Below are 27,864 nucleotides of genomic sequence, written 5' to 3' on the forward strand. Positions count from 1 at the left end.
TTCTTTTATTTAAGCGTTTAAAAGATCATAAAAAAATGTCGTTATTAACTACGTATAATATTTTATTAAAATTAAGTACGATTATTGTTTTGATTTCAAATGTTTATTGCTTTAAAAGTAGCAAATCAGTAACAGTAAGAATATTATTTATTATATTAAAAAATCTTAGAAATGCATTTTTAGTTAAAAATACCAAAATATATATAAATATTTTTTACTTAATATTCTGTGTTGTATTAAATAAATACATTACATTTAATTATAACGTTATAAACATGAACTGTGTAAATTTGATAAAAAAAATCGGTATAATTTGATTTTTTTTTTAAATGTACGCATAAAGAATGTTTTAAGTAATTTGTTAAATTTATATTTAATGAATTGTGAAGTAATTTTATCCAAATCAGCTCACTATAATTTTATATTTAAACAATCATCACAAGAAGTGTTTCATATCATCGAGATAGTATGTAAACTATAAAAAAATAATAAAACAATTTTTTTAGCGAATTATACAGCATTTAAATTTTACAAAATGGATCTTAGTATTTAGCTTTCAAAAATTTTTTTACAAATTCATTTAATAATTTCTTATCTGAGAACAATACATACATTTTTAATACATTCTTTTAAAATTTTAATAGAACAAAAGCTTATTTTTTTCTCTGTTCAAAATTAAATTTTATAAAAAAGAATTATACTATTATTAAAGCAGTTGAAAAAAATTATATTATAATTTACCATTAAAAAGTTTAAAGCATTGTTAGTTTTATTGAAAAAAAATGTATTAAAGTTTAAACAGATGATACTGTACATTACTCAAATTTATAAAAAGTCGAATCATTAAGAATAAAAATAGTCATCAAAATAATATATTTCAAAGCATATACATTTTTGAAGACAAGAGTATTTAAATTTAGTTCAATTATAAGAGTGCTATCTTAAATTAAAGAGATCGTTTTGTAAGTTTTTATACAAAACATGTATGTATTATAAATTAGTTTTTAATTTTAATTTCGATGTGAAACTGAGAAGATATTAATTTTACTATAATGTGATTATTATTATTTATTGTCTATTATTACTTTTTCACTGCTCTCGCTGGACCGATTTTATTGAACGACACATTAAAAGATAACAAATTGTAATTATTTAAAGACATTGTAACAAGCAGCCCCTTAATAATAAAGGGGAATGGCCTATTACTGTGCGATGGTGTTGTTTATTTTGTTGAAATCAAAATGCGGAAATAAGAGGGGATAATAAATAGGTACACCTGCTTATGATTGTATAAATTATGAATTATATATTACAGTTCTGCAAATGAAATAGCTTACATATTATACTGACCGACAAAGCGGCCATGAACAAAATAGATAATATACAAAATAAATAAGACAAACAATTAAACACTTAGCTGTATAAGTTAAGATGGTAATTAATGGTGGTGAGTGTGGACTGTATGTGAGCGTTGATGACGACGTGAACGATGCCACTAACTCGTAATATGCGAGAAGGATTATTTTACACGGATATACAGTACAAAACATGTAAGACGCAACCGTATGAGCATAAACAATTAAGATATGGCGAACTATGGCCGATCAATAGCACAAACACGCGGAGGCGTTTGCTGTGAATACGAGAGAAGATAACGCACTACTTAATTGTTGAGGAACGACTATTAGATCGTAGTCGCGAGAACGAGTGTACTGTTTACGTACCAAAGAGGATGTGTCGCTCGCTGAGGAAGTAACGATGACCGGACGAATCATTAACACGTTCGAACCGATCATACGCGAGTGCCACACTCTACCCAACAGACATTACACTTTAAATTGAAAAAATTCCCTAGATCTCGGAAAAAGGAGGAGATACCACAAAAAATCAGGGTTGTTACAATTTAAACAGTACACTGTTATAATAAAAATTGATCACTTGTGGCTAATATTACTTAAAATTAAAAATATATTAAAAATTTTATTAATTTAAAACACCAAAAATTTAAACAAACACTTGTTTATAACATCAAAAATGTCTCTGGTCTTATGGGAGGTTTAAACGTTTTAAATTATTTCAAATTCATTTTTTAAACAGATTTATTCTTTAACAACCCTGCAAAAAATTTCAGTTATTTAAATCACTAAACTTTAACATCTTTAAAATTAATTTAATTAAAAGTCTAAGGCATTTTTGAAAATGAATGAATCAAAAAAATATTTTAGTTTCGATGCGAAGCTGAGAAGGTATTGGTTTTACTAAGATGTGTTTTTTTTTTTTTTTTTTTTAACGATACGTCAAAAGATCACAAATCGTATCTAGTTGAAGACATTACCCTTCAAAATTGAAAAAATTTCCCTCGTTCCCCGTAAATGGGGGAAACCTCCAAAAAAATTACAAATTTAAAAATCGCTAATTTTCTAAATTTTTTCAATTTTTTTTACTAAAAACTGCCGTAACTTTTTCAAAAATGAACATATCAATATAATTTTTTTTTATATAGATGCTTGATGTCTTTACCTATCATTTGGTATATTTTTTTTGTAAATCTGACACTTAACCTGCCCACAGGGGGGGATTTAAAATGACAACTTTTTCACAAAAAATTAACTTTTTCAACTTAACTTTTGAAAATGTTCCGGAAGGTCTGACACTTTTATATATATCTTAAATTAAAGCTAATGTAATGTACTTTAATTTGAAAAAAAAAAATTTGACCTCTGGACTTGTCTTCATGGTGAAAACGGCTACCGAATGCTATTTTTGTGTGAAAATTTTCGATTTTATAATTTACATTTTTTACTTTAAAGTGCTATAACTTTTTAAAAAATGTATGGATCAATACAATTTTTTCATGAGAAGTAGTATTTATATACATCTTTCATTGGATATACTTTTTTTTTAAATCAGACTATTTCCCTATATATGGGGGGGCTTCAAATATAAAAAATGCATATAGAAAGTAGAACTTTTTCAACTTAACTTTTGAAAGTGTTCCGGAAGGTCTGACACTTTTATATATATCTTAAATTAAAGCTAATGTAATATACTTTAATTTGAAAAAAAAAAATTTGACCTCTGGACTTGTCTTCACGGCGAAAATGGCAACCGAATGATATTTTCGTGTGAAAATTCTCGATTTTATTATTTATATTATATTTAACTTTATAATGCTATACTTATTGAAAAGTTTATGGATCTACACAATTTTTTTATTAGAAATAATATTTTTTAATAAACCCTTTTTCATTCGACATACTTTATCTTAATCGATATATTAATAAGGAACCAGCAGATCAAGTAGCTTTTGGAATAAAACACCAATTTTTTTAAAATTAAACACTATCTAAAGATTTGCATCGAAGCGTTTTTTTTTTATAGTGATTTTAATCACTGTCAGATATCATTATACTTGATCCAACTATGCCACGTCACCACTGTGCCGCGACCCCCCTGTGCTGGGTTTTTTATATATAAATTTAAGGATATGTAATTGAATAAGTAAAATAAAAACTTATTATAATTTCATAAACAGCTATTTTTCAAAAGTAAAACTTTTGCATTAAACTTTTTCAACTATTTATTATTATTATTATTATGTGACTAAACAGTGTATAAGATTAGAGATTTTTATTACCATCATTGGAGAAGTTTTAAAAGTTTTCATCCACTATATTCAAAAAAAAAAAAAACCCAGCACAGGGGGGTCGCGGCACAGTTGTGACGTGGTATAGTTGGATCAAGTATAATGATATCTGACAGTGATTAAAATCACTATCAAAAATAAACGCTTCGATGCAAATCTTTAGATAGTGTTTAATTTTAAAAAAATTGGTGTTTTATTCCAAAAGCTACTTGATCTGCTGGTTCCTTATTAATATCTCGATTAAGATAAAGTATGTCGAATGAAAAAGGGTTTATTAAAAAATATTATTTGTCATAAAAAAATTGTGTGGATCCATAAACTTTTCAATAAGTTATAGATTATTAAGTTAAAAATATAAAAAAAAATTATTTTAAAAAAATCGTAATTTTTTATTAACTTTGGTAGCCTTTTTCGCCATGAAGACAAGTCCAGAGGTCAAATTTTTTTTTTTCAAATTAAAGTATATTACATAAGCTTCAATTTAAGATACATATAAAAGTGTCAGACCTTCCGGAACATTTTCAAAAGTTAAGTTGAAAAAGTTAATTTTTTGTGAAAAAGTTGTCATTTTAAATCCCCCCCTGTGGGCAGGTTAAGTGTCAGATTTACAAAAAAAATATACCAAATGATAAGTAAAGACATCAAGCATCTATATAAAAAAAAATTATATTGATATGTTCATTTTTGAAAAAGTTAGAGCATTATTAAGTTAAAAATATAAAAAAAAATTATTTTACAAAAATCGTAATTTTTTATTAACTTTGATGTCAACTTTCACCACGAAGACAAGTCCAGAGGTCAAATTTTTTTTTTTCAAATTAAAGTATATTACATTAGCTTTAATTTAAGATATATATAAAAGTGTCAGACCTTCCGGAACATTTTCAAAAGTTAAGTTGAAAAAGTTAATTTTTTGTGAAAAAGTTGTCATTTTAAATCCCCCCCTGTGGGCAGGTTAAGTGTCAGATTTACAAAAAAAATATACCAAATGATAGGTAAAGACATCAAGCATCTATATAAAAAAAAATTATATTGATATGTTCATTTTTGAAAAAGTTACAGCATTTTTTAGTAAAAAAAATTGAAAAAATTTCGAAAATTAGCGATTTTTAAATTTGTAATTTTTTTGGAGGTTTCCCCCATTTACGGGGAACGAGGGAAATTTTTTCAATTTTGAAGGGTAATGTCTTCGACTAGATACGATTTGTGATCTTTTGACGTATCGTTGAAAGAAATCCGTTCGGTGAGAGCTGAGAAAAAGTGGTAACAGACACAAAAAAAAAAAATAAAAATAAACACATCTTAGTAAAACCAATACCTTCTCATCTTCGCATCGAAGCTAAAAACCAAGCACAATGAGATGATTTAAAATCTGCAATTAGGGTTTTGCATTTGGCCTCAATAATAACAAAATCCAGCACAGGGGAGTCGCGGCACAGTGGTGACGTGGCATAGTTGGATCATGTATAATGATATCTGAAAGTGATTAAAATCACTATAAAAAAATAAACGCTTCGATGCAAATCTTTAGATAGTGTTTAATTTTAAAAAATTGGTGGATTATTCCAAAAGCTATACGATCTACTATTTCCTTATTAATATTAATAAAAAAAACAGTATGTCGAATGAAAAAGGGATATAAATATTACTTCTCATGAAAAAATTGTATTGATCCATATTTTTTAAAAATTTAATAAATATCATGGATCTATATAAAAACAAATTATATTGATTTGGTTATTTTTAAAAAAGTTATGACAATTTTTTAGAGTAATGTCTTCCACTAGTTACGATTTGTGATCTTTTGACGTATCGTTGAATGAAATCGGTGAGAGCTCAGAATAAGTGATAACAGACACAAAAAAAAACACATCATAGTAAAACTAATACCTTTTCAAATTCGCATTGAGGCTAAAAGTTTTTCAATTAGTTATTTATTGCTAAAAAAAATATTGAGTAATAAATTCTGGTGCATACCAAATATGTATTAATACAATTAAATAGAAAAACTAAACTATAAAACAAAAACAATAAAAAATTAAAAGGGCATTAATTTTTTTTTAATATTCAACTTTTTTTTCTAGAAAAGTAAAATTGATAAACCTCGTTTTTGGCCTGTTGATGAGAAATGGCAGTATGTTTGGTGCGAAAATTTAAAACTTCCTTTAATAAAAGTATGTGTCGAAAAAGTTTCCACATTATATCGAAATGTTCCAAAAAATCCTGTGGAAATTCCTGGAGATGGAAATTGTTTTTTCAGTGCACTTTCTTATTGGATAACGGGGTCATCTGATTATGGTCAAGTATTACGTGATAAAATTGTCGATGTAAAATATTTATACTCCAGTTATGAGTATATATTATCATATTTATGGTTATATATATTTTTTTAAGTTCATGACTGTTTCAAAGAATTTTAAAATAATGACTAAGGAAGATGAACGTTTGTCACGTATTGAAAAGATGTACAATTCGAGTGAGAAATTATAATAGCTATAATCGTTATTTTAGTTAGATGAACATCAACAACCGATGTTCATGAATGAAAGAAGTTCATATAAGGAGAACAAGTCATAATGCAATTTTTTAAGAATATTAAGAAGACGTAATATGTCATATATAATAACGAATAGTTTCTACCTAATTTGATTTGATGATCATTTAATAAAGAATAATCATATTAATTTTTACCATTGGCTAAGCATTAAATTTAGCTATAAAATCTTTTAACCCGTTTAAAATAATAATATCTGAAATTGAATTGTCCACATTTGCATGATAACCGTTTAAATATGAATAATAATCAAATTTAATTAATTTTTACAAAATCATTGTTAATAATTTAAACTTTTCGTAAGCAGATAATTCTATGTCAAATGGTCTTATTACGGCTTCAGCTATATTAATTTAGTTATGGTGTTTAGTAATAGAATTTAATTTCACACAACCATTATTTTATTCATTTTTTCAAATAATCAAAAATTATCTAATATAGAAGAGTTTGCTGAATCACCTGAAGTAGCTACGGCAGCTGAATATTTAGATACATCAATATACGTATACTCATCAGACCCTTTACCAGGATGGCACTTTATCAGTAAAAACGGTGTTATCAGCAAAGATGAAGGTGAAAAATGTATATACTTGATTAATCACGAATACCATTACGATGTTGTAATAGATGTAGTAAGTAAATTATTAGCATGATTACATAATTTTTTAATAAAATAAAAATGTTCGAGTATTGGTTATCAATTTACTATCCTTGATAAACCGATGATTATACATAAATACGGAAGTGGAATCAAGACCATGCTTGAATATGTACCAATAAAAGTAAATGCTTTTCTATTATCGACTAAGTAAAATTTTCGAAGGATATAATTTTAAATAACCCTTTAAATCTTCACCATCATTGTAATGAACAATTTTTTTTTCTGATGTGAGTACCAAAAATAAAAATCTGCAATAATAATATGTATATTAATTGAGCTAGGGATCAACAAAACAACTTTAAAATATAGCTTATTTATAAATATATTATTTTAGGATCCATCATTAGAAGCACACCAACCTGAAGACATTCAAGTGAATAATTTACATTTAATAATACATTGAAATTGATGGTAGCATTTATACACAATTGTTCCAAATATTTTCTTTATTAAAACATTTAAATTAAATATTAGGTGGTTTTTGTATAATAATTTTTAAATCTTAACATTGGATTTGGTAAATTTTTTTTTGAAAAAAATTATAAATAATATAAATTTTATGTGTAAATAATCTGACTGAGTGAGTAAAATAAAATCTGAAAAATAACGGTTTTTATACTATTAAGAGTCAATTAATGACTAATATAAATCATGTGTTATTTAGAGACTATCCTAATACACATAGAAGATGATTATTCTTATAATGTTATTTATAAAAGATTTTTTTAGGACATCGAACATAAAAAAAATTTGCTCCAAAGAATAATAGTAAGTAAAAATTTGTAGCCCTGAAGACTCAAAAACTATACTGTTTCAAATCTGCTATTATTAACAGGAATAACTAATAACAATTAAAAGTATTATACATAAATAGAATTGAATATTAATATTCTGTTTGGAAACAAAATTTAACTAATTGAAAGAATTGAAATTTAAGTATAGTGAAAACTACACAACTTTGTATAATTGAAACATTGTTTATTGTTTCATTTAAGCGTGTTAAAATGCAAAGATAGCAAATTTTGATTCTTTCAAAAAGACAATCGGAATTGAAATATTTGTTTGTATTTTATAGAAAAAAAATCAGTTGTCTTTAATTAAAATTATAATATTATATAAATGATCCAAAAATAATTATTAGAGTTAAAAGAGAAAAGTACAATATGGTACGATTCGCTTGAATTACCAGCGTTTTTAACTTGTAGCCTTTAAACCACTTAACCAGTTTTGAACTTCTTATTTAATTTCAATATTTGAGATGTAGAAATACGAATCAAATATTGTAATATTATATCCATATTTTTAGAATTACTCTAGCAAACATTTTGATTCTAAAGTATGTATAAAGTTATTTATTTAAATATAACTTCAAAAAAAAAACCGTATTAGTTAATTATAAACTAAAATGGCTATTTATCTCTATTCTACATCGTTATTTGATTTTGATGATTTAGAGCAATGAAAAGAAAGAATTTAGTTCTGAATCTTCTCGTAAAGTATGTATGAAATAATTTATTTAATTATTATTAAAACTTAGATATAACAAATTACGGTTGGGATGATAATAATATAAAAAAAATTTGTTAACTTTATCAAACACCGTATTTGTTATTTTATTTTAGAGCAATGAAAAGAAAAAATCTAGTTCTGAATCTTCTCGTAAAGTATGTCTGACAAATTTATTTAATTAATATTAAAACTTAGATATAAAAAATTACGGTTGGGATGATATAATAATATGAAAATAATTTATTAACTTTATCAAACACCGTATTTGTTATTTTATTTTAGAGCAATGAAAAGAAAAAATTTAGTTCTGAATCTTCTCGTAAAGTATGTCTGACAAATTTATTTAATTATTATTAAAACTTAGATATAACAAATTACGGTTAGGATGATAATAATATGAAAATAATTTATTAACTTTATCAAACAGCGTATTTGTTATTTTATTTTAGAGCAATGAAAAGAAAGAATCTAGTTCTGAATCTTCTCGTAAAGTATGTCTGAAGTAATTTATTTAATAAGTTTCAATGTTTAAATAAATTAGTTTACTATCTAAAAAATAAATAATAGAGTAACAGTATAAGACATTGGCTATCATGTTTAATACATTATAAATATAAATGATCAGTTTTATATCCTTCAATTTTCCGAACTTAACATGCTATAGAGAGTGGTAGTTCTCTTTCACATGTTTAGGGAGTCAAAGATAGTTCTCAATTAAGCCAATTATGAACGAGAAGGTATTATGGCCGTCTTATATTAGAGACCAGACAACTTAAATGAGAAAGTAATAAGAACAATGTACTTGGCACCCTGGAGATTGAATTGAGACCTCGTGTATCAAAACATGATTCTACTCACTAGATCAGGCCAACCCCTGTTTAATACATTATAAATTATCTATTAAAAATTTGAATTATATATTTCAAATTAAGGAAATTTTCATCTACAAAACTGTAATTTTTCAATTCTAATATTTAGAGTAAAAAAAATAAAGAATGTAGCTCTGAATGTACATGTAAGGTATGTATAAAGAATTCATCTTGTATTATTAACCATTATTATATTCTGTATAAATATATATATATATATAAGATAACATAAAATAACTATTTCTTACAATAAAATTGATATCACTTTATCAGTGTTCACAGCCGGTCATTGTTGTGCTTTTTGTATAATGTAATTGCCTTATCTACAGAGTGTTTAGTAAGTAAGGAAACAGGTTTATTGTTAGAAACAATGAGCACAGTAAAAACCTGTTTCCTTACTTTTAATAATCATCCTTTATTAGAATGCTCTTTATTTATATAAGTACATATTTTTTATATATTATCCTCTAGATTAGTTCAGTCGTATAATAAACTAATGTATTGACTAATTTTTGTCAATTAGTCTTTAAAATAACAACATGTAATATACCAAAAAGAAAAAAAAAGAAAAGTAATTAAAATGATAAATGTGGATGATAAATGGATAAATTAATAAAAATAAATAATTTAATATGAATAAATTCGTATAAGGAAAAAAAATTGATGCGAAATACACCAATAATAATAATATATATTATAGGCCCTATATAGTCAATTATGTCGTATAAATGAAAATTATTAAATTATTTACTTGCAATAAAAACTGTTTTTGTTCTTCGTCTCTGATGTATTTGTTATTATATTCCTCTATTAACTTGACTACCCTCTATGCTTTGTCATTTACTATTTTCAATAACTTTATTATTTACTTTCCTATTTTATAATTCTGTTGATACTTCCAGTAAGCTAGATCAATGGTTAAAAAATTTATTTAAAATTCAAAATCACTTAAACAATCCAATTGATTTGATATTTATCAAATAAGTTGATAGGTCTTTTTTAAGAAAATTGGGGACATCATCTTAATTAATCGATAATTTGTTTTTTTTAGATCAGTTTCTTCCTCATCATTATCTTTGTTATCAATACTGCTTAAAATTTTTTCAATCATTTTGTGTTTTGTATAATCTATACGGTCATCAAACAAGTAAAATGTAATACATTCTGGATTTAAATACCATAAATAGTTAATTATTTTTTTGAAGTCTGCAATTTTTTTATTTTGTGATTTATAGGCTTCTAATTTTTGAAGAAATAGTATATCATTGAGGGAAGCTTCTATTGCGTTGGTAGAAGAAAACCAAGTTTGGATGTAACATTTGACTATAAAACAACAAATATCTATTAAGGATGTTTCATCTCTGCTATTTAATTAAAATTATTTTTTAAACTAAAATATTTTTAAATAATAGATTGCCTTAGCCATCCATTTGGCTGAATAATATGATAAGGTTATCGAAAAGAATTTCCCTTTGAAGGAACACCACCCAAAAATATAATTACAAGTTTCAAAAATTCTTGATAATAACCCATAAAGCGCCGCACTTTCATAAAAGTTTAATTGTACAACTTTTAAATTCTAACATATCACACTTAAACAATTTTTTGTAGAGGGTAATTTACTTCCAGTAATTTGTTAATTTATAGGTTCTACTAGATAAACTTGGTTTTGTGGCATATTTAAACAAGTAAAATTAAAATTAAAAAAGCTACTCACTACACTATTAATTAAACGAAACTAAAAACTTGATACAATAATAAGCAGTAATGAAAGTATTCAATAATAAACATAAATACATTTTTGAATGATAACTTTTATCGTTACGTATTACTACACAAAAATTATGTTAACCATTCAATCATTAACGAATAACCATAGTAAATTACGTACATATAATAATAAATATAGTATTTGTAAAAATACACATTGATTATGTCTATAATTTATAATCTTAAAAATCTTAAATTCAACTGAACTAATAAATAATAGATCCAATGTTTTTATTATAGTGTTCTTAAAAAATATTATTAGAACCATTTTTATATGTAAAATTGTATGCACCTACAACCACTTTGTTAATATATTACAATAACTAAAAAAGCCATGCTAAATTTTGGAAATGTATTATATTTTATGATTTTTCTCAAAGTATAATTGTTATATGAAAAATTGTTTAAACACCTTTTTTTAAGGCAATTATAAATTCTACAATTAAGGTTCTGTATATATTAAATATATATCAAATTTTGCTTTATTACTTTCTTATACGACATAATTGACTATATAGGGCCTATAATATATATATATATATATATATTATTATTATTATTGGTATATTTCGCATCCATTTTTTTTCCTTAAACGAATTTATATTTATTAAACTATTTATTTTTATGTATTTATCCATTTATCATTTTATTTACTTTTTTTTTGGTATATTACATTTTGTTATTTTTAAGACTAATTGATAAATATTTTTAAAAATTTTTTTAAATATCCGTTTTTTTTGTAAAATTCTTAGTATGAAAAAAACTGTAAGAAGGCTCTATTATTTTTAGCCCTCCCAAAATTTTTACCATCTATGATATATTTGCAAATCTACAGATACTAGCATTAATTTAACTAAATTGGTTTATGTGATATTTACTAATAGTAATATAAAAGTAATTATAACCAAACCCAACCGAAATTTTTTAAGTATATTATTTTTCTTCTAAAGATAAAATATTAATGTTTAGTAACTATATAATTTTTTTAATCTCAAAGTCTATGTATTTATTTTACAATAGTTATAAAATAAATAGATAGTAGTCATTTTAAATTATTATTAATCGTTTTTTAATCAAGTTTTTTGTGCACGAGTCCTTCTTTACATAAACTCTTTCATTATTCTATTTTATTTTAAATATTAATTTTATTAAATAGTTTAAAAATTAACAAACGGACTATTTTTATCTTTTGTTGTTGAAATAACATAGTAGAACTTGTCAACTTGACTATCAAGCTTAGATGATTATTTAAAATAAATGTTTTCAGACACACGACATTACAAATCCTGACTACGATATTTCTAATGTAAGTTATAATTTACATATATCACTACATATAAATGAAAATATATGGCATTACATATTATTAAAAATCGGAGGTTAAATAACTATATTTATGATTAAACATTCCTCTACTCTAACCTAGGTATAAAAATGTTAATAACACTCGAAGTACTGGCTTAAAAGTTGTTATCTAACAGTCTTAATTTGATAATTTCCTATTTTATAAGTTATATAAATATATAGGGTATCATTAAAAAAACAGTTATGATACGTTTGTAGTTACCCGCCTATTTTTAGAGTAATATCTTTTTGAGTGTTTATTCGGTGTTTTTATCAGTTTTGAAACTAGTGTTTCGCATTTTCGGTACATTTACGATGAACGCCAGGGCTCTGGAAGAAACCGAGACCTAATTCTAGAGGAGATGATTAACAACACTCTCCTGGAGATACAAGTTTTTAATAGTCGCTGTCAGCGCCGTAGAAGCACATTGCAAACTTCTAACTCACAAATATCGACGGATAATTTGCGTAAGAGCAATCAAAGTTCTAAATCTTTAATTAGCCCTTCACACAAAAAAATTAAATCCCCCTGTAAAACAATTTCTAATGACTCCCGACCTCAAACTAGCAATATGGATTGCAACTCACCTTAAGGCATCGTTGTGACATCATCCGGTTCGCCAAATTCAAACACAAACTCTTTCTTTGACGATTCTGCTCCTAGCATGTCATCAGTCAAGCCACCCAATGTTCCTGAATGTTTTCCATTACACTAAACTGATTCCTTTAATGTAATTGTTTCTGCTTCTGACTATAATATCTTAGGAAATTTTTACGCAGTCAAGCTCGCAAAACTTTCTCCAAACTATTTATTGAAATTTCTAACATCAACCCTATCAGTTCTAAGAGAGTTGAAATTACGTTTGATTTGATTGTTAACGCCAACAAAAGTCCCACATCCCCCTCTCTTATTAAACACGGCTATTTTGCGAGTATTTCTAGCACTTTACTACAGGGTGTTAGTAAATTCAATGTCATGAGTAGTAGGGTGATATTCAGTAGGACCTAAAAATAGCGGAATCAAAAACTACAATTTCCTATCTCCGAAATTGGGGTTTTTCTGGTTCCCCCACTTCAAATTTTAATTTAATCAAAAATAAGTATTATCACGGTATTTCCCACAAAATTCTCATAGAAATTGAGTGGTCACTCGATTTTTTATAACTTTCGTGGCCTCCCCTAAATCTTTGGGTTCAAAGTTTTAAAAGAGGACGTCTACGCACTTGAATTTCAAATCGAGGCCAATTACTAATAAGAATAAATAGTACAGCAAACAAAATAAGGGAAAGATCGGAAATGTTAGATCGAGTTTGGAAATCATTACAGCGACTATTAAACACTTGTATCGAAGTTGGTGGATGACACTTTGAACAATTAATTTAAAAACTATGTACACATATTAAATATTTCATTAAATTACGAATATTTTTTAATAATATAAACTCGATCAAATTATACGACGGCTAGCTATTGATAAAATAAATATGTTACTATTGTCGTTTTGTGTTGAGCAGTTGATTATCGCAACCAAATGATCAAATATTATACAGAAAAGAAAAATAAAGCCAAAAATAGTCGTATTGTGTTTTAGTATTTTAATAGTGGAACGGATAAACTTGTGGTATTTTTTATCTTGATATACTGTCTTTAAAAATATGGTAATATTTAAAATATGATGGAATTTAGTTCATAATAATATTAAATAAAAAAAAAAAAAAATACAGTTTATAAGATTAGTTTACTTAAATTTTTATAACAAAAAACTTAAAATAAATGCTTAAACAGTGGGTGGTTTTGTAAATGAAAAAATGTAAATTTAAAAGTTATAAAAAATCGAGTGACCACTCAATTTCTATGAGAATTTTGTGGGAAATACAGTAATAATATTTATTTTTGATTAAATTAAAATTTGAAGTAGGGGAACCAGAAAAACTCCAATGTCGGAGATAGGATGTGGTAGTTTTTGATTTCGCTATTTTTAGGTCCTACTGAATATCACCCTACTACTCGTGACATTGAATTTACTAACACTATGTATATAGTATGGGAATAATATTTCTAGGCAGAATATATCTGAAGAAGACTTTTGGGTAGGTCATGAACTTCTGTCAACGTTGTTTCATTAAGATATATATATATATATATATATATAAAATGATAATAACCTCGTTTCTTCAAATTTAACTTAACTTAAATTTTTGTCAACAACGCTTCCTTTAAAATTATTAATGTATAATGTTATTTTTGAAGTTTCTCCGAGTATTCGTTTCCCTTTCCAATGTCGAAAGTGTTTACAACTTAGTCACACACTCAAGTTTCATCGCAGTAAGAAGCGCTGCAGATAATGCGGTCCCTTTGATCACTCTGAATCTAATTGTAATCTCAAGTCGATTACTTTTATGCAAATATTCAAAACTTAACCATCCTGCGACGGATAGATCTTGTAATGAGTATTATGTAAAAAAGGACAATAAAAAAATAATGGCAAAATACAATGTTTCATTACTGAAACGTCCTCGATCAAACGTTCCAAATTAGTTAATAAAGCATTTACCTTTTCTAATGTTACAATAAATACAAATTTATCTAATACTGATGTCGTAGCTTCTCTTTCCTTTCTTTCCTTTTTTCTTTCTGCCAATACATAATACATAATAAGAAAAATTTAATTAACGCAATCCTCTCTCTTTGCTTTCTTTCTTTAACGAATGAGCGTTCTAGGTCATTTTCACCTAATGGCAGTTTTTTTGAAATATATGTTTCAAAATCGCAGTATAAATTTGGAAGACCACAACTCAATTTCCTGCTTATCGGAACATATCGCTACACGCGCGTTCCTAAATTAATTTTCTCTCTTTTAAAACTACAATCAACTATCAAATTTTCATTAACTAATAGCCACATAACCTTATTTCTATAGATCCTGTAATAAAAATCTCGTTCCTTAATAATTCTATAAATCTTGTCGGTATCGAGGAGTTGAATAATTTATTTATTCCCATTGCCATTTGGTCTATTTACATTTCCCTCCTTCCAACCCTCCATAAATTAAATTGATAACATTTTCTCCTATCTTTTCAAATTCTCTCATTCCCTCACGCTCCTAACTATCATTCACAGATTTAATTATTTGAAAGCTGATTGATCATCTTTTTAAAATTACATGGCCATTTTCACCTCTAATTTTTCCTCCACCTCGCCCATTACGGACTACAATTGGTTTGAATGTACAATTATTAGAACCGCAAAATTATCCATTCCCTTATTTAAAAATACCAAAAAGTCCTTTCGCTCTTCTTTAATATAGTGGTCTCCCTCCTGTACCTACGTCATCAATGAGTACACTAAAGGCTTTAATAAATATAGATCTCTGGTCTATTAAGTGACTTTTTTGAGTACTAAAGGGTACACGTAAATATTTAAAAATAGTTAAACAGCTGATAATTATATCCTAGCGTTACTTCTGTTCCTCGCCTAATTCTTTATTAGCCGGTCCAGTATCTATTGCTAAATAATTTAAAAAGTGACTATATAAAACTTCTCACTCTTTAAACGAATCATGGTTTGATTCATTTTGTAGTAAAGTTGATCCCCTTTACGTCCCATACTTAGAAGAATTCTCTCCTATCCTTGATCCCAAATCCTCCCTTATTTTTTTTATTTTTATTAAATATACGTGATAAACCCTTTGAACATATATACACATTATACATATCAATAATACGTTAATTGTACAATTATGACAAATAATAAATTAACAGCTATATAGTTAATTATAGGCAAAGAAAAAATGAAGGATCAACGTTGGTATTTGACATCATACGTGTAATAAGTTAATTTTTAGGTAATTAGTGGAGGCGAAAGGAACATAAAAAGGAGCAACAGATCGGGAACGACGTTGAGGAACTCTAAAACAAATAAAGGAAAGCAAATAGGGAGAGTCAATATTACCTTGTTATAAACTATTTAGGAGATTAATACCCGAGATCCGTCTACGCTCAGCCAGCAAAACCAGCCCTAGTTGAGAAGCAACTGGTCCATGGTTGTGGAGTTCACAAGGAATATTCAATATAAAACTGGCATATTTCATAAATTTACACTGAACCCTTTCAAGTCTAAGAGAGTCATTGAGATCATGCGAATCCTAAATTACGGCACCATACTCAATAAATAGGGCGAACAAGTGCACCATAAAACAGCTTGTATGATAGACATAACAGAAAATCCCTACATAATTTTAACACAAACCCCAGAGTTTTAAAGGCCTTACAACAAATATACTCAATGTGGGGTATAAGATCAAGATCACTACTAAGAATAAATCCTAGATCAGTTACAAAGTCACTAGAACATAATTTGATAGATAAATGAATATTGGCAAAAGTTATGGTCTTACATTTAGATGCATTAAGGGATAGCTCTAGTAAATTAAACCACTCCGTGAACCGATCAAAATCACTCTGTAATAAAATACAGTCATCTAAGGAAGATATATTTAGGATGATATTAAACTTTGGTCTCTACGAAAGTAGAGCTTAATATTATCTGCAAAACATAAAATCTGGCTATTGCAAAGTACACTTGATACACTGTTAATGAATAGAGAAAACAGGAGCGGAGATAAGTGACCTCATTGAAGAACACCGGACGTAGCAAGATAGACATTAGATTTTACTCCAAGCAATTTGACCCATTAGAAACGGCAAGAGAGGTAAGACGAAAACCAGAACAGGAAAGGTTCACCGGTTCCGGATAAGTTAAGGACCTGGATTAGGGCATTGTGATTAACTGAATCAAATACCTTGTTGAAATTCGTATAAATAGTATCTACCTATGTTTTCAAATTAAAAGATTGGTATAAATAGTTGTTAAAGACTAAATTACAGGTAATGATGGAACAACCAGGGCGAAAGCCATGTTGATGAATTTTATTTATCGATGGTCGGATACAATCCAAGACCAACAATTCAAAAGTTTTGGAAATGTGTGACTGGAATGAAATCGGATGATAGTTGGAAACATTGGACAGTTCACCGGACTTGTGTACAGGGATAACTGAGCTGAACTTTAATATAGAAGGAAAGATTCCTTCTTCAAATGAACGCTTAAAAAGAGTCCAGAGGGGGAAAGCTATAATATTTTTTAATTGATATTAGTACTCACCGGGTAAATCATCAGATCCAATGGACCAGTTACTATGCAAGTCAGATAAGTGTTTATAAACAGTTTCAATAGTAAAGATAAAATTATTAGGTAAAACAAAAGACTTGATACCTAACGAGGAAGTATTAAGATTAAGTTGATTATAGGAGAAAACAGAAGAGAAGTACATAGAAAACAAATTGGCCGCTTCCTGCTCGTTAGTAGATATAGTTTATATAAATAGAAATAGCGAAACCTCCTTAGGAACCGCATTAAAAGACCTTTTGTTTTTAACGAACTTCCAGTACTCAGCAGGGTTACTATTTAAAGACAATTCTATACGTTCAACATATCTATGTAAACATTTTTTAGATTCGTATTTAAATCGAGCTCGAAGCAATGAAAATTCCCTATAGTCGTGAGCATTGGAGGATGTCTTGAATTTAATATGTGCCTTATTTCTTAAAAACAAGATATTTTTTAGACTCTTATCAAACCTAGTCAGGAATTTTGAATCAGTAAATGTACACTTAGGAACAAAGTCAAGAACCGATTTGTATAAGGCATCATTAAAAGCATTAAACGCAGCGTCTACATTGTATAATTGGAAAGTTGAGTACCAGCCAAAAGATGATAAGAACAAACGTGCATCCTCGAAGATAGCTTTACGAAAGTTATAGAATGAGTGACTGCGATTACAATGAGGAGAAGACAGATTTATTGGGAGATAAATATTTAATGCAGGATGATAAAGGTTAGCTGGAACAACAAGTTCATACGACTTTTAGACACATATTAGTTTATTACTAGAAAATACAAGGTCAAGTATAGAATTAAAATGATTAGCTATATTGTTTTCCTGAAAAAAACCTCATGTAGCGAATGCTTCAGGGATACAAGCACCCCGAAAGTGTGATAAGAAAGAATAAATTAGGTCATGATCGTCATTGTCCCAAGATATCTTCGACAAATTGTAGTCACCACATAAAATAATTGCGTGGACAGGGTAGCTCTTATTTATGTATTTGATAGAGTTAATATGTGACTCATAAAGGATAGGAGAGGAGTTAGGGGGACAATAGACACCATCAAACACAAAACTAGATTGACCAACCGTAAAGCGAACAACACTTGTTCAACATTTAGATCAGGGACAGATATAAGAGAAGGAGGATAATCTTTATGAATGCCAACGAAGACGCCTCCACCTCGAAAAGTACACCAGTATTAGTACATGTGTCGCATCTAAAAATATTATAGTTATATAAACCAAGTTCATTATCATTAAAGTTATTATTTAACCAGGTTTCCGTTAATACAATAAATAAATGGTAAAAGTAGATATATTACAAATTAAATTCGATAGTTTGGTTAAGATTTTATCATGATGCAGCGAAGAAGCTAGGATTGGCTGATGTAACTGTTGAAACAACCGCCCTCGATTTTTGTAAGCGATGAACCAACAGGAGGGAAGCCGTGTACGAGTATTACGCGCAGGTCTGTTTCACCATTTTTGACTCTACTTTCAAGGTCCTCGTAGTATGAGCGCAAGAGCTTATCTATCCCTGGATATCCGAAAACCTTCAAGAAAAGGCTTTTCCAAACGTTTACCAGAATTATATGCAGAAAATATGTTGAAAGCAGTATATTTAGATTCACAAATCATTTTTAGTGGACGTATGAAATCCGCACGGGATCTACCAAGACGAATTAACTTAAATTTCTCAGGAACAGCATTCTCCAGCTAACCGAGAGATTTAGATATCGTAAGTTTGTCATATTCAATCTTTGTAGAGGTATCCGGTGAAGAAGACTCAGGAACATCATATAAGATTAAATTGGGGAGACACCTTTCATGCTCAACATTTTCTTGAAGTACTTGAGATATAATAGATTGGGAATTCTCAAAGGGTTTACTGCCCTCCAATCTAGCAACTTTACCCTTAAGTTCTTCAACTTCACCATAGAGGGTGGCATACGAGGTATTAAGTTCGGATACTTCTTTAGTCAATTTTTGGAATTCCGATTTTAGTTCACTAAATTTCATGCTCAAAGAGTCAGATAGTGCCTTATTGGTAGTGGAAATTTCCACCTTAAGAGCCTTAATTTCAGCCAATATATCGTCATTGGAAGTCGGGCCATTAAGGGAAGATAGTTTTTTTTTGGTAGAAGTACGAGTGATAGGCTTGTTGGAAATTTAACTAGTCAACAACTTTTCTATCGTTAAAGTCTCCAAAGAAAAGCTTAGCAGTGGTACACGGGTAGGCGTAAAGTATAAATTATAACAATATTTTTATCTCCGTTTAAGCGTTCAAAAGAAACAGCTGGTAAGACCACAGCTAGTATTGATAAAAAGGCTAATAATTATTGATAAAAAGTAATAATAACACGTACCAAATAACGATGTTCACTACAACTTGAGAAAAAGAAACAATGAAAAACTTTACCAAATTAGATAATTTTTATTCTTTTCATCTTAATACTTTTCCATTTACATTAGCAAAATTTCATATTTAATCTATTTGTGTAAATCGTCCACTTCTAGTTTGGTTCTAAAACATCTCTCTTTTCATTACCTTGAACTTATTTTAGACATTCTAAATTCTTAATGGTACCAAGGTGTTATTTCTGTCTCTTGGTGTAATTCTGTAAAGTAGTCGAAAACATTATCAATAACCGCCTTGATTTGTTTTTTTGAAAAAAATATTCCCTTTAACTTATAAGAGTTCAAAAAAGTCTTGGAACCATAGTGTGTTTATCTTCTCTCAAAACCTGTGTTTACAAACAATGGGTGATGAATTCTATTGTCTTGCTGTCTTTGTTGACATTAAAGGAGCTTTCAATTATGTTTACATTAATACTTTACTCTACCTCTAACCATCATATCTTATCCTTATGCTTTGATTAAAGTAACTTTTTTAATTACGTGCCTAAATCACTGTCAATTTTAGGCTTGCTATGCTCTTCCCTGTTCCCCATGGCCTGTTACATATACAAGTCGCACTCCTGATTACCTTTATCCAATTATCCTCTTCTTTTTCTTACAAATTCCTACATAGTGTATAATTCAAAGTGTTTCTTTGGCTTTCCATCTTTTATCCTCCGTTCTCTTCCTGCAACTTCCATTAATGATTATTAACTAACTTGACTGGTTGCTCTCTCTTTATTCCTGAACTTTATATTTGATACTCAGCTATACTCCACCCATCTTCTTCTTCTTTTACCATTGAATGCCTTGCTATCGTTAATGATCTCATTTTTATATACTTATCTTCAATTAATGAATTTCTTTTTTTTTTTTCTGACTCATTAACTTGCCTTTTTGACATATCTTCTAATCCATTTTCACTCATCTTTCTCTCTATATTATTATTATTGGACCACTTACCTGGAAGGCATATCTTCCTTCAGTTGATCTCAAAATAAATCTATTTTATTCCACTGGGTGCCAGATTACGTCGGCATAATAGGTAATGAAACTGCCGAACGCCTTACAACAACTACATCCCTCTTCTTTATACCTTCCAGTCATATCATTCCCACTTTTGATGTTTTCCACCTCTCTCGACAGACAGTTCTCCAAGCTTGGTAGAATAGCTTGGCTGCAATAAAATTGAAAACTGCATGTTGGTATCGCTCGATATCTTCTTATAATATTCATTTACCATGATTTCACAACCTTGACTTACCCAGAAATATCATTTCTCATTACTCAAGACATAGATTAGGCCATAATTTTCTTCTCTTTCATGCATTCCATCTTTTCTTAAATTCCGTTCCCTTCTGTACCTTTTACGATAGTGAAGCTCTATACGATTTTCCCCGCCTTTTATTTGGTTATCCTGTCCTAGTTAACAGCAGATATATACTATTTAGCCTATTAACCGCCCACAATAATAATCCTCCTTCCGGCTTTGTCACTTAATCTTTAATTAATTTTTTTTACATATTTATTTATTTTAATTTTTTCTTTCTTCTTCCATACTTTCTTTCATAAAATTTTAATTTAATATTTTTTTAGTTTTTACATTAAAAGCTCTATTAACAATAATTATTGATAATGTTTAATTTCTCTCTATTCTAGAGTTTACTAACATTTTTTGTTGTATCTGTTGTATTTTTATAACATTATATTGTTACTCTTATATTTTTTACTTTTTTTTTTTGTTTATAATTGATTATTATTTTAATAAAGTTAATAAATTTTAATAAGTTTCTAAGTCATGTATTTTTTTTTAAATAATACCTGTTCGGTCGTGACGAAACAGTTTGGTGGGTGAGCGCCGGTTTTTTATTCTCTTCAACAAGAGCGCGACCTGTCACAACTGGTTTACTTGTTGGGGTAGTGTGTGGCGGTGGTCGCGAAGGCGTCATTCGCGTACCGGCCTGCCTAGAGTACTCATGTGTAGTGTCACGGATTCGGTTGTTTTTTTGTACGGCTTGCTTTTGATGATTTTTATGGTTCAATTCACTGTGTTTTGATTGCGTCGGGCTCAATACAGTAATTGATACATCAATACATTATATACATATTTGTTTTTGTTTAAATATTAATTTGTTAATATATTTGTGTTGTGTTCTTGATATTATTCTAACTATAAGTGTACTAACCATAGATATAAGATAATTCATTGTAGTTATTATATTGGAATACATATTTAATTCGGTAAATAAATTACAGTCCATTAAAAACGTTATTTTTTAATTTCATTTAAAGGAACCTTTAGAGACGTGATTTCATTCGGCGATTGGTCGTCCGAGTATTTCGCGTCGCACAATACCTTTAATGTTATCAACAAATCATATTGTCCTAATATAGCGTATGGTATTATGATCTGTTTTGTTAACTATAGATTACACTAATATTTAAGGAATAAAACTTTTCTAGATTACCTACCATATGAATGAAAATTAAAAATCAATTTTTCAGGTTTATTCTGATGAAGTAAACAAGCTTTTTACTGTCATTGAGGTTAGTAAGAAAAATATTTTGATTAAAAAGAAAAAAATTATGTAATTTGTTTAATAAGTACAATAATAAAATTTTAGGAATTCTTTAACCCAGTAAGTGTAAACTAAATTATTGTTTTTATTTTTGTATATTTATTAAAATTTAAGTTTCCCCAGAAAAATTAATTTGCATTGTTCATGCAAAAACCGGTCTGATGTTAGGGATAAGCTTGGTGTGTCCCTGCACAAGAGTACATGCTATTAGGGGTCCTAAAAAAATTAGTTTATGGCCAAAAAAGATCTAAAATTGTTTCGTAGTACGGACTCGCAATTATTAAGTTGTTTAATTTAATTTGTTATAAATTTAAAAAAAATTTATAAATACCTTAAGTATTTTTCTCTATTAGATAACCGAAAGAGAGATTCAAAATAGCAGCTTATGTATGAAAAATTAACCAAAAATGAAATTAAACAAAAATTAATGTTTTTAAAGGCTACTGTAATACATTTATTAACAGTCGTTTAGCAATCTAATATTTTATTTTTTGATGAAATGTTATTAAAATGTGTAGATTTTATTAAAGACTTGGGTGTTATTTTTTTTGTAACAATTCTCATTTAAAAAACATATAATATTAATTAAGAATTTAGCTATGAACACAGTAGGATTTATTAAAAGACACTACAGGGATTTTAATAACTTAAATTCTTTAAAACATTATAGTGAACTTCAATTTGTTCGATATTATAGTATGATAAAGGTTTATAGAATATATCTCAATTAGAACTGGTTGAAATTATCTACAAAGGAAAATATACAAAATATATATATGACACCTACATTTAAGGGTGACTGTTTCTACCTAGAGTTAAATGATATGGTCTTCTATTTCCAACTACAAATCTTAGAAAATCTTACAATTCTTAGAATGACGAAGATATTTCGACCTAAAATTTATTTATGATCTGCTGATTGAAAATATTAATTCCTTACATTTATTAGGAAAAATGGTTCTAAAAATTATTTAAAGAATCAGTGTTATTTTCAATTAACCGTCACAATCAAAACTATTGATAACACGAGACAATTAATCTATTGTTAAGACTTCTTTTGATGAAGTTAAGTTAATTATGAGTTTATGATAAATGTATAGTTTAATTTTTTGCCTACAAAATTAAAAAATTTAAATTTAAAATGTTTCAAATATTATTAATTTTATCATCCTTTTTTTATTTTTGTTTTTTAATAGTTCTAGTAAGTATTATATCTGTTAATTTGATTGTAAATCTATTATACTATACTTTATCATCGGGTTTCTACAACCTGATGAAATAAATACTCAATTTAAAAAAAAAAAATGAACAGTTATTTTAAGAATGTCTTATTTTGTATAATTTTTTTTATAAAAATTAAAAAAAATATTCCTCGTAAAATGTTAGTGTGTTTAAGTATCTAGGATAATCATTTAAGGATAAGACACTAATTTTTCTATATTGATAATAAAATGTTTATCATAAACTAATCGATATTTTTTCATGATCACACAATCAAGTTTTTATTGGCGATTCTTGTTATCACATCTGTCATTTACAGCAAGAATAAATACAAATGATAATTTATTGTTCAATGAAACAGATAATTGTTGCCTCTGGTTTTATTACCAAATTAGTAATTAATTTATATTTAAAATCCAAATCTTTCAAAAAATTAAAAACGCAAACGGTCGGATAAGAATAATTATAAGAACAAAATGGTTTGAAATATTTATTCTATCATATCATCAAACTTGATATAGGAGTTCTAATTAAAAGAAACAAAAATTATCAACGACTAATTATAAAATGGAAAAAAATATTAAAATATTTAATAGTTTCTACTAAATTGATTTTATAATCCTTAATCGATCCCTCTGTATTTTTATGGCTATTTTTCAAAAGCCGGTATATCAATTTTATCAATATATTTCTAGAGCATAATATTTTTTAATTATAATTAGATTTTTTTTACATTTTTGAAATGTAAAAAAAACTTATCCTGCTGATAAAATAACAGAGTGAATCTAATTTTTTAAATAACAGTTGAAAACTGTTTTTATATTTTTTCTAACTGGAACCAGAACTACATACGACACAAAACCAGTGTTTAAAACCGAAACCGCAAACAAAGCGATTGTTTTCGGTACCAGTAAATCAGAAAAACTTTTTTTTGTAAGAATGAAGAGAAGACTCTTCTTAATACATTTTTATCAATAATCAATAAACACCATTTTTGTGACTCAACAGTTTTTGAAAAATACTGCAGATATCATAATTGTTTATGTTGACAATATATTTTTTTTTTTTTTTAGGAATTTCAGTTTTAATTTTTTTTAAATATCTTATTGGTAACCTTAGATTTAATATTTTTAATATTTTAATTAATTATTATTATATTTTGAATAATTACACACATAAAAAAATCATTTGTTCTTTTATTTTTATGTATACACATTTCAAATTTGCAACTCAAAAAGAATAAATATCTATGACAAAATTACAATTGATTTTAAACTCATATGAGACTATTGTTTTTTGAAAAAAATGTAAAAGTGATTAAAATGAAAAGGAATAAAGCTGTAGGATAAAATAAATTGCAAGTAGAAGTATGGATATTATTAAGTGGTTTTAGCATAAGGTGATTCAAGGATCTTTTCAATAAAATCTTATTAGAAGGGAAAATAACATAAAAATGGATAAATAGTATTGTGGTACCGATATTTTAAGGCGAGTGGACAGAAGTGTGGAAATTATAGAAGCATAAAGCTTATTAATCATAGTATGAAGATTTGAGAAAAAGTAATAGACAAACGAATAAGAGGAGAAATATCAGTAACAAAGAACGAGTTTGGTAATTTATCTGGAAAGTCAACGATTGAGTCAGTTTTTTGTGCGAGACAACTAATAGAAAAATATAGGGAAAAGGTAAAAAATCTGTGTATGGTATTTATAGATATGTAGAAAGCGTATGAAAGAGTCCAAAAAGGTACATTAATATAAGAGAGAATATGTATAATTGAACTTGTACCAGGGTATAAAGTTTTGGCGGAGTAACAGAAGATTTTAGGTTAAAATTAGAAGTGTACCAAGGTTCTACTTTAAGCATTAAATTATTTTCTATAGTGATGAATGAAATTATTAGAGAAATATAAGGAAAAGTACTGTGGCGCATTCTGTTCGCTGATGATATAGTGTTAATAGAAGTAAATTCATCAAAGATTAGAGGTTGAAGATGAGTTCTTGAAAGAAAGGAATTAAGAATAAGTTAAAGTAAGACAGAGTATATAGAGTATGAGTTTGACAAAGAAGATCACGAGGTAGATGAAATGAGTAGATCAGTGACAATAAGTGAGGACGTGATAGCAGAGAAAAAGAACGATGGAGTGACGAGGATTTATGACACAGAATGAAGTTCGGATGGCTGAATTGGAAAAAAACATCTAATGTGTTATGAGATAAGAGAATTTCAATGAGTCTGAGAGGTATGGTCTGTAAGAATGTAATGAGACCAGCTTTGATGTTTGATGTAGAACGTTGGATGGTTGACAAGAGAATGAGTGTAGCAGAGATGAGAATAATTAGATCGAGGTTAAGTGGAGTGACTAGAGAAGATAGGAAAAAAAACAAATATTACCATTAAAAAAATAAAGATAATATCCTTTTAATTTATAATGAATGAATTTAGAAAATTATTAATAATTGATTAATTAAAAAATGTGTAAAACTAAAAAAAGTCAAAAAAGATTTTCTTAACATAATTTTTACTTTAAGAAAAATCGAGTGGCTAATATTTAAAGAATCAACCTGTATGCAATAACTTAATAACTTTTTATAATTCATAAATAGGTAACCATGATTGTAGCCTCCCCTTTGTATGGCATTTTAAATTAAAGTAAAAAAGTATATCTGATTAAAAGATATATAAAACAATTGTTTAATTGCATATATTTTTCAAAAAGTTATAGTAATATAAAGTCAAAAAAAATATGAATGCGAACATTTTAACACAAGAGTAGCATGTTTTGTAATTACGGCAGTCATTTGTATATAGAAGATAAATAGGCGGGACAAATTTTTTTTCAACTGATAGTGTAAAACATAAGTTTTAACTTAACATATATAAAAACTCGGAGTATTTCCAGAACATTTTTTAACTTTTTATGCAAAAGTTCCCATTTTGAATTCTCCCTGTGGGCAGGTAAATATGGTTATTAAATTTATATAAAATGTAAGTCAAATAGCTCATGTATTTATATAAAAATAAAATTATTTTTATAATGAATGAATGAATTAATTTTTATAATATCAGCGTGGTGTTAGTTTCCAATACAAGACAATAAATGAGATAAAGCTAAAAATAGTTGCTATCATTATAAAATCGACGAATATAAATAAATACAATCAGAAATCTCATATAAAAATAATTATGTCATAGGTGAACGCCTATGATGTGATTATTATTTCAGAGATTATTTTGAACATTTGCAATTTAATTTACAAAAAACTGAAATTCAATTTATGCATATGCATATCATAAATAAATATTTTTTTTACATTAGGATGTGCCCTGGCACACCCAGCACACCCCGTCTGCCTATGCTTAAGTATATAAAATGTATATTTTATTATGTGTAGCTTTCTTAATAATTATTTTACATATAATTCTATTGTAAATTGGATCAAAAATAAGATCTAAATACCAAATTCATCATGACTTTATAATAACAACATTTTATAACAAATATTACCATCAGCTTATTTACTCATTGTTATTAGATTGAAATAAATAGTAACTTTATTAATAATTTTTAGTTTTGATGTGAAGCTGAGAAGGTATTAATTTTATTACCATGTGTTTATTATTATTAGTAGAAGTGTAATATATGAGCTGGGGCCCCCCCAAAACAACCCCGGCCGTTTACACCGCCGGAAACGGCCGGGTGGATAAGATGAAAGGTCGAAGTTGCTCGTTCCTAGATAGTGTTTCGGTACATATATAGATACCATGGTATATGTATAGTATACCTAGGTAGATTGAACATCATATAGTATACCTTGATATATTACAGAAAATTGCATAATTTTAGAAAGGTGTGAAAATATTTGAATGCCGAAATGTAAAAGGTGCAATCGAGCGGCAGCATATTAACCTAACAAAATAAATGTTGATGTGTTAATAACAACTTTGGGATAAATACTTATTGAGTTACAAGATTTAAAACATGAAGTAGTATGTAGCGCGGTTGGGAGTGTATTTATAATGCATTTATAAATAAACACTATTACAAGTTACATATATAACACATATAACCTCGTGAAATTCCCAAAAACCCATACAACCATGTATATTAGAAAAAAAAATAATTTTCGGGCACACTCAAAG

At 27.5% G+C, this 27,864-nt stretch overlaps 1 protein-coding gene across 15 annotated transcripts; it reads left to right on the forward strand.

Annotated features, from left to right (window-relative positions):
* Positions 1 to 27,314, forward strand: LOC126895277 (uncharacterized). Of its 15 annotated transcripts, none has more exons than XM_050666971.1 (16): positions 1 to 134; positions 5,731 to 5,973; positions 6,041 to 6,122; positions 6,642 to 6,832; positions 7,196 to 7,234; positions 7,591 to 7,629; positions 8,168 to 8,197; positions 8,316 to 8,357; positions 8,484 to 8,525; positions 8,653 to 8,694; positions 8,820 to 8,861; positions 9,349 to 9,390; positions 12,277 to 12,315; positions 22,426 to 22,467; positions 22,545 to 22,559; positions 27,294 to 27,314. In XM_050666971.1, the coding sequence occupies exons 1-16, from the start codon at positions 36 to 38 to the stop codon at positions 27,297 to 27,299; spliced, it is 1,035 nt and encodes a 344-aa protein (XP_050522928.1). In that variant the 5' UTR covers positions 1 to 35; the 3' UTR covers positions 27,300 to 27,314. The 15 variants fall into 15 exon arrangements, with proteins under 15 accessions (XP_050522928.1, XP_050522927.1, XP_050522926.1 ...); XM_050666970.1 differs by lacking the exon at positions 27,294 to 27,314 and adding an exon at positions 23,696 to 23,823; XM_050666969.1 differs by lacking the exon at positions 27,294 to 27,314 and adding an exon at positions 23,449 to 23,524.
* The last annotated feature ends 550 nt before the right edge of the window (positions 27,315 to 27,864 follow it).

The sequence above is a fragment of the Daktulosphaira vitifoliae genome, unplaced genomic scaffold (genome assembly GCF_025091365.1).
Source record: "Daktulosphaira vitifoliae isolate Bord-2020 unplaced genomic scaffold, ASM2509136v1 Scaffold_1, whole genome shotgun sequence".
In the NCBI taxonomy this organism is placed as follows: Eukaryota; Metazoa; Arthropoda; class Insecta; order Hemiptera; family Phylloxeridae; genus Daktulosphaira; species Daktulosphaira vitifoliae.

Excerpts from the sequence above, each read along its gene's own strand:
- LOC126895277 (XM_050666962.1), top strand. The coding sequence starts at position 36 with ATGTCGTTATTAACTACGTATAATATTTTATTAAAATTAAGTACGATT. Across the intron at positions 135-5,730 it reads AAAGTAGCAAATCAGTAACA|AAAAGTAAAATTGATAAACC; the intron begins GTAAGAATATTA and ends TTTTTTTTCTAG. Across the intron at positions 8,358-8,483 it reads GTTCTGAATCTTCTCGTAAA|AGCAATGAAAAGAAAAAATC; the intron begins GTATGTATGAAA and ends ATTTTATTTTAG.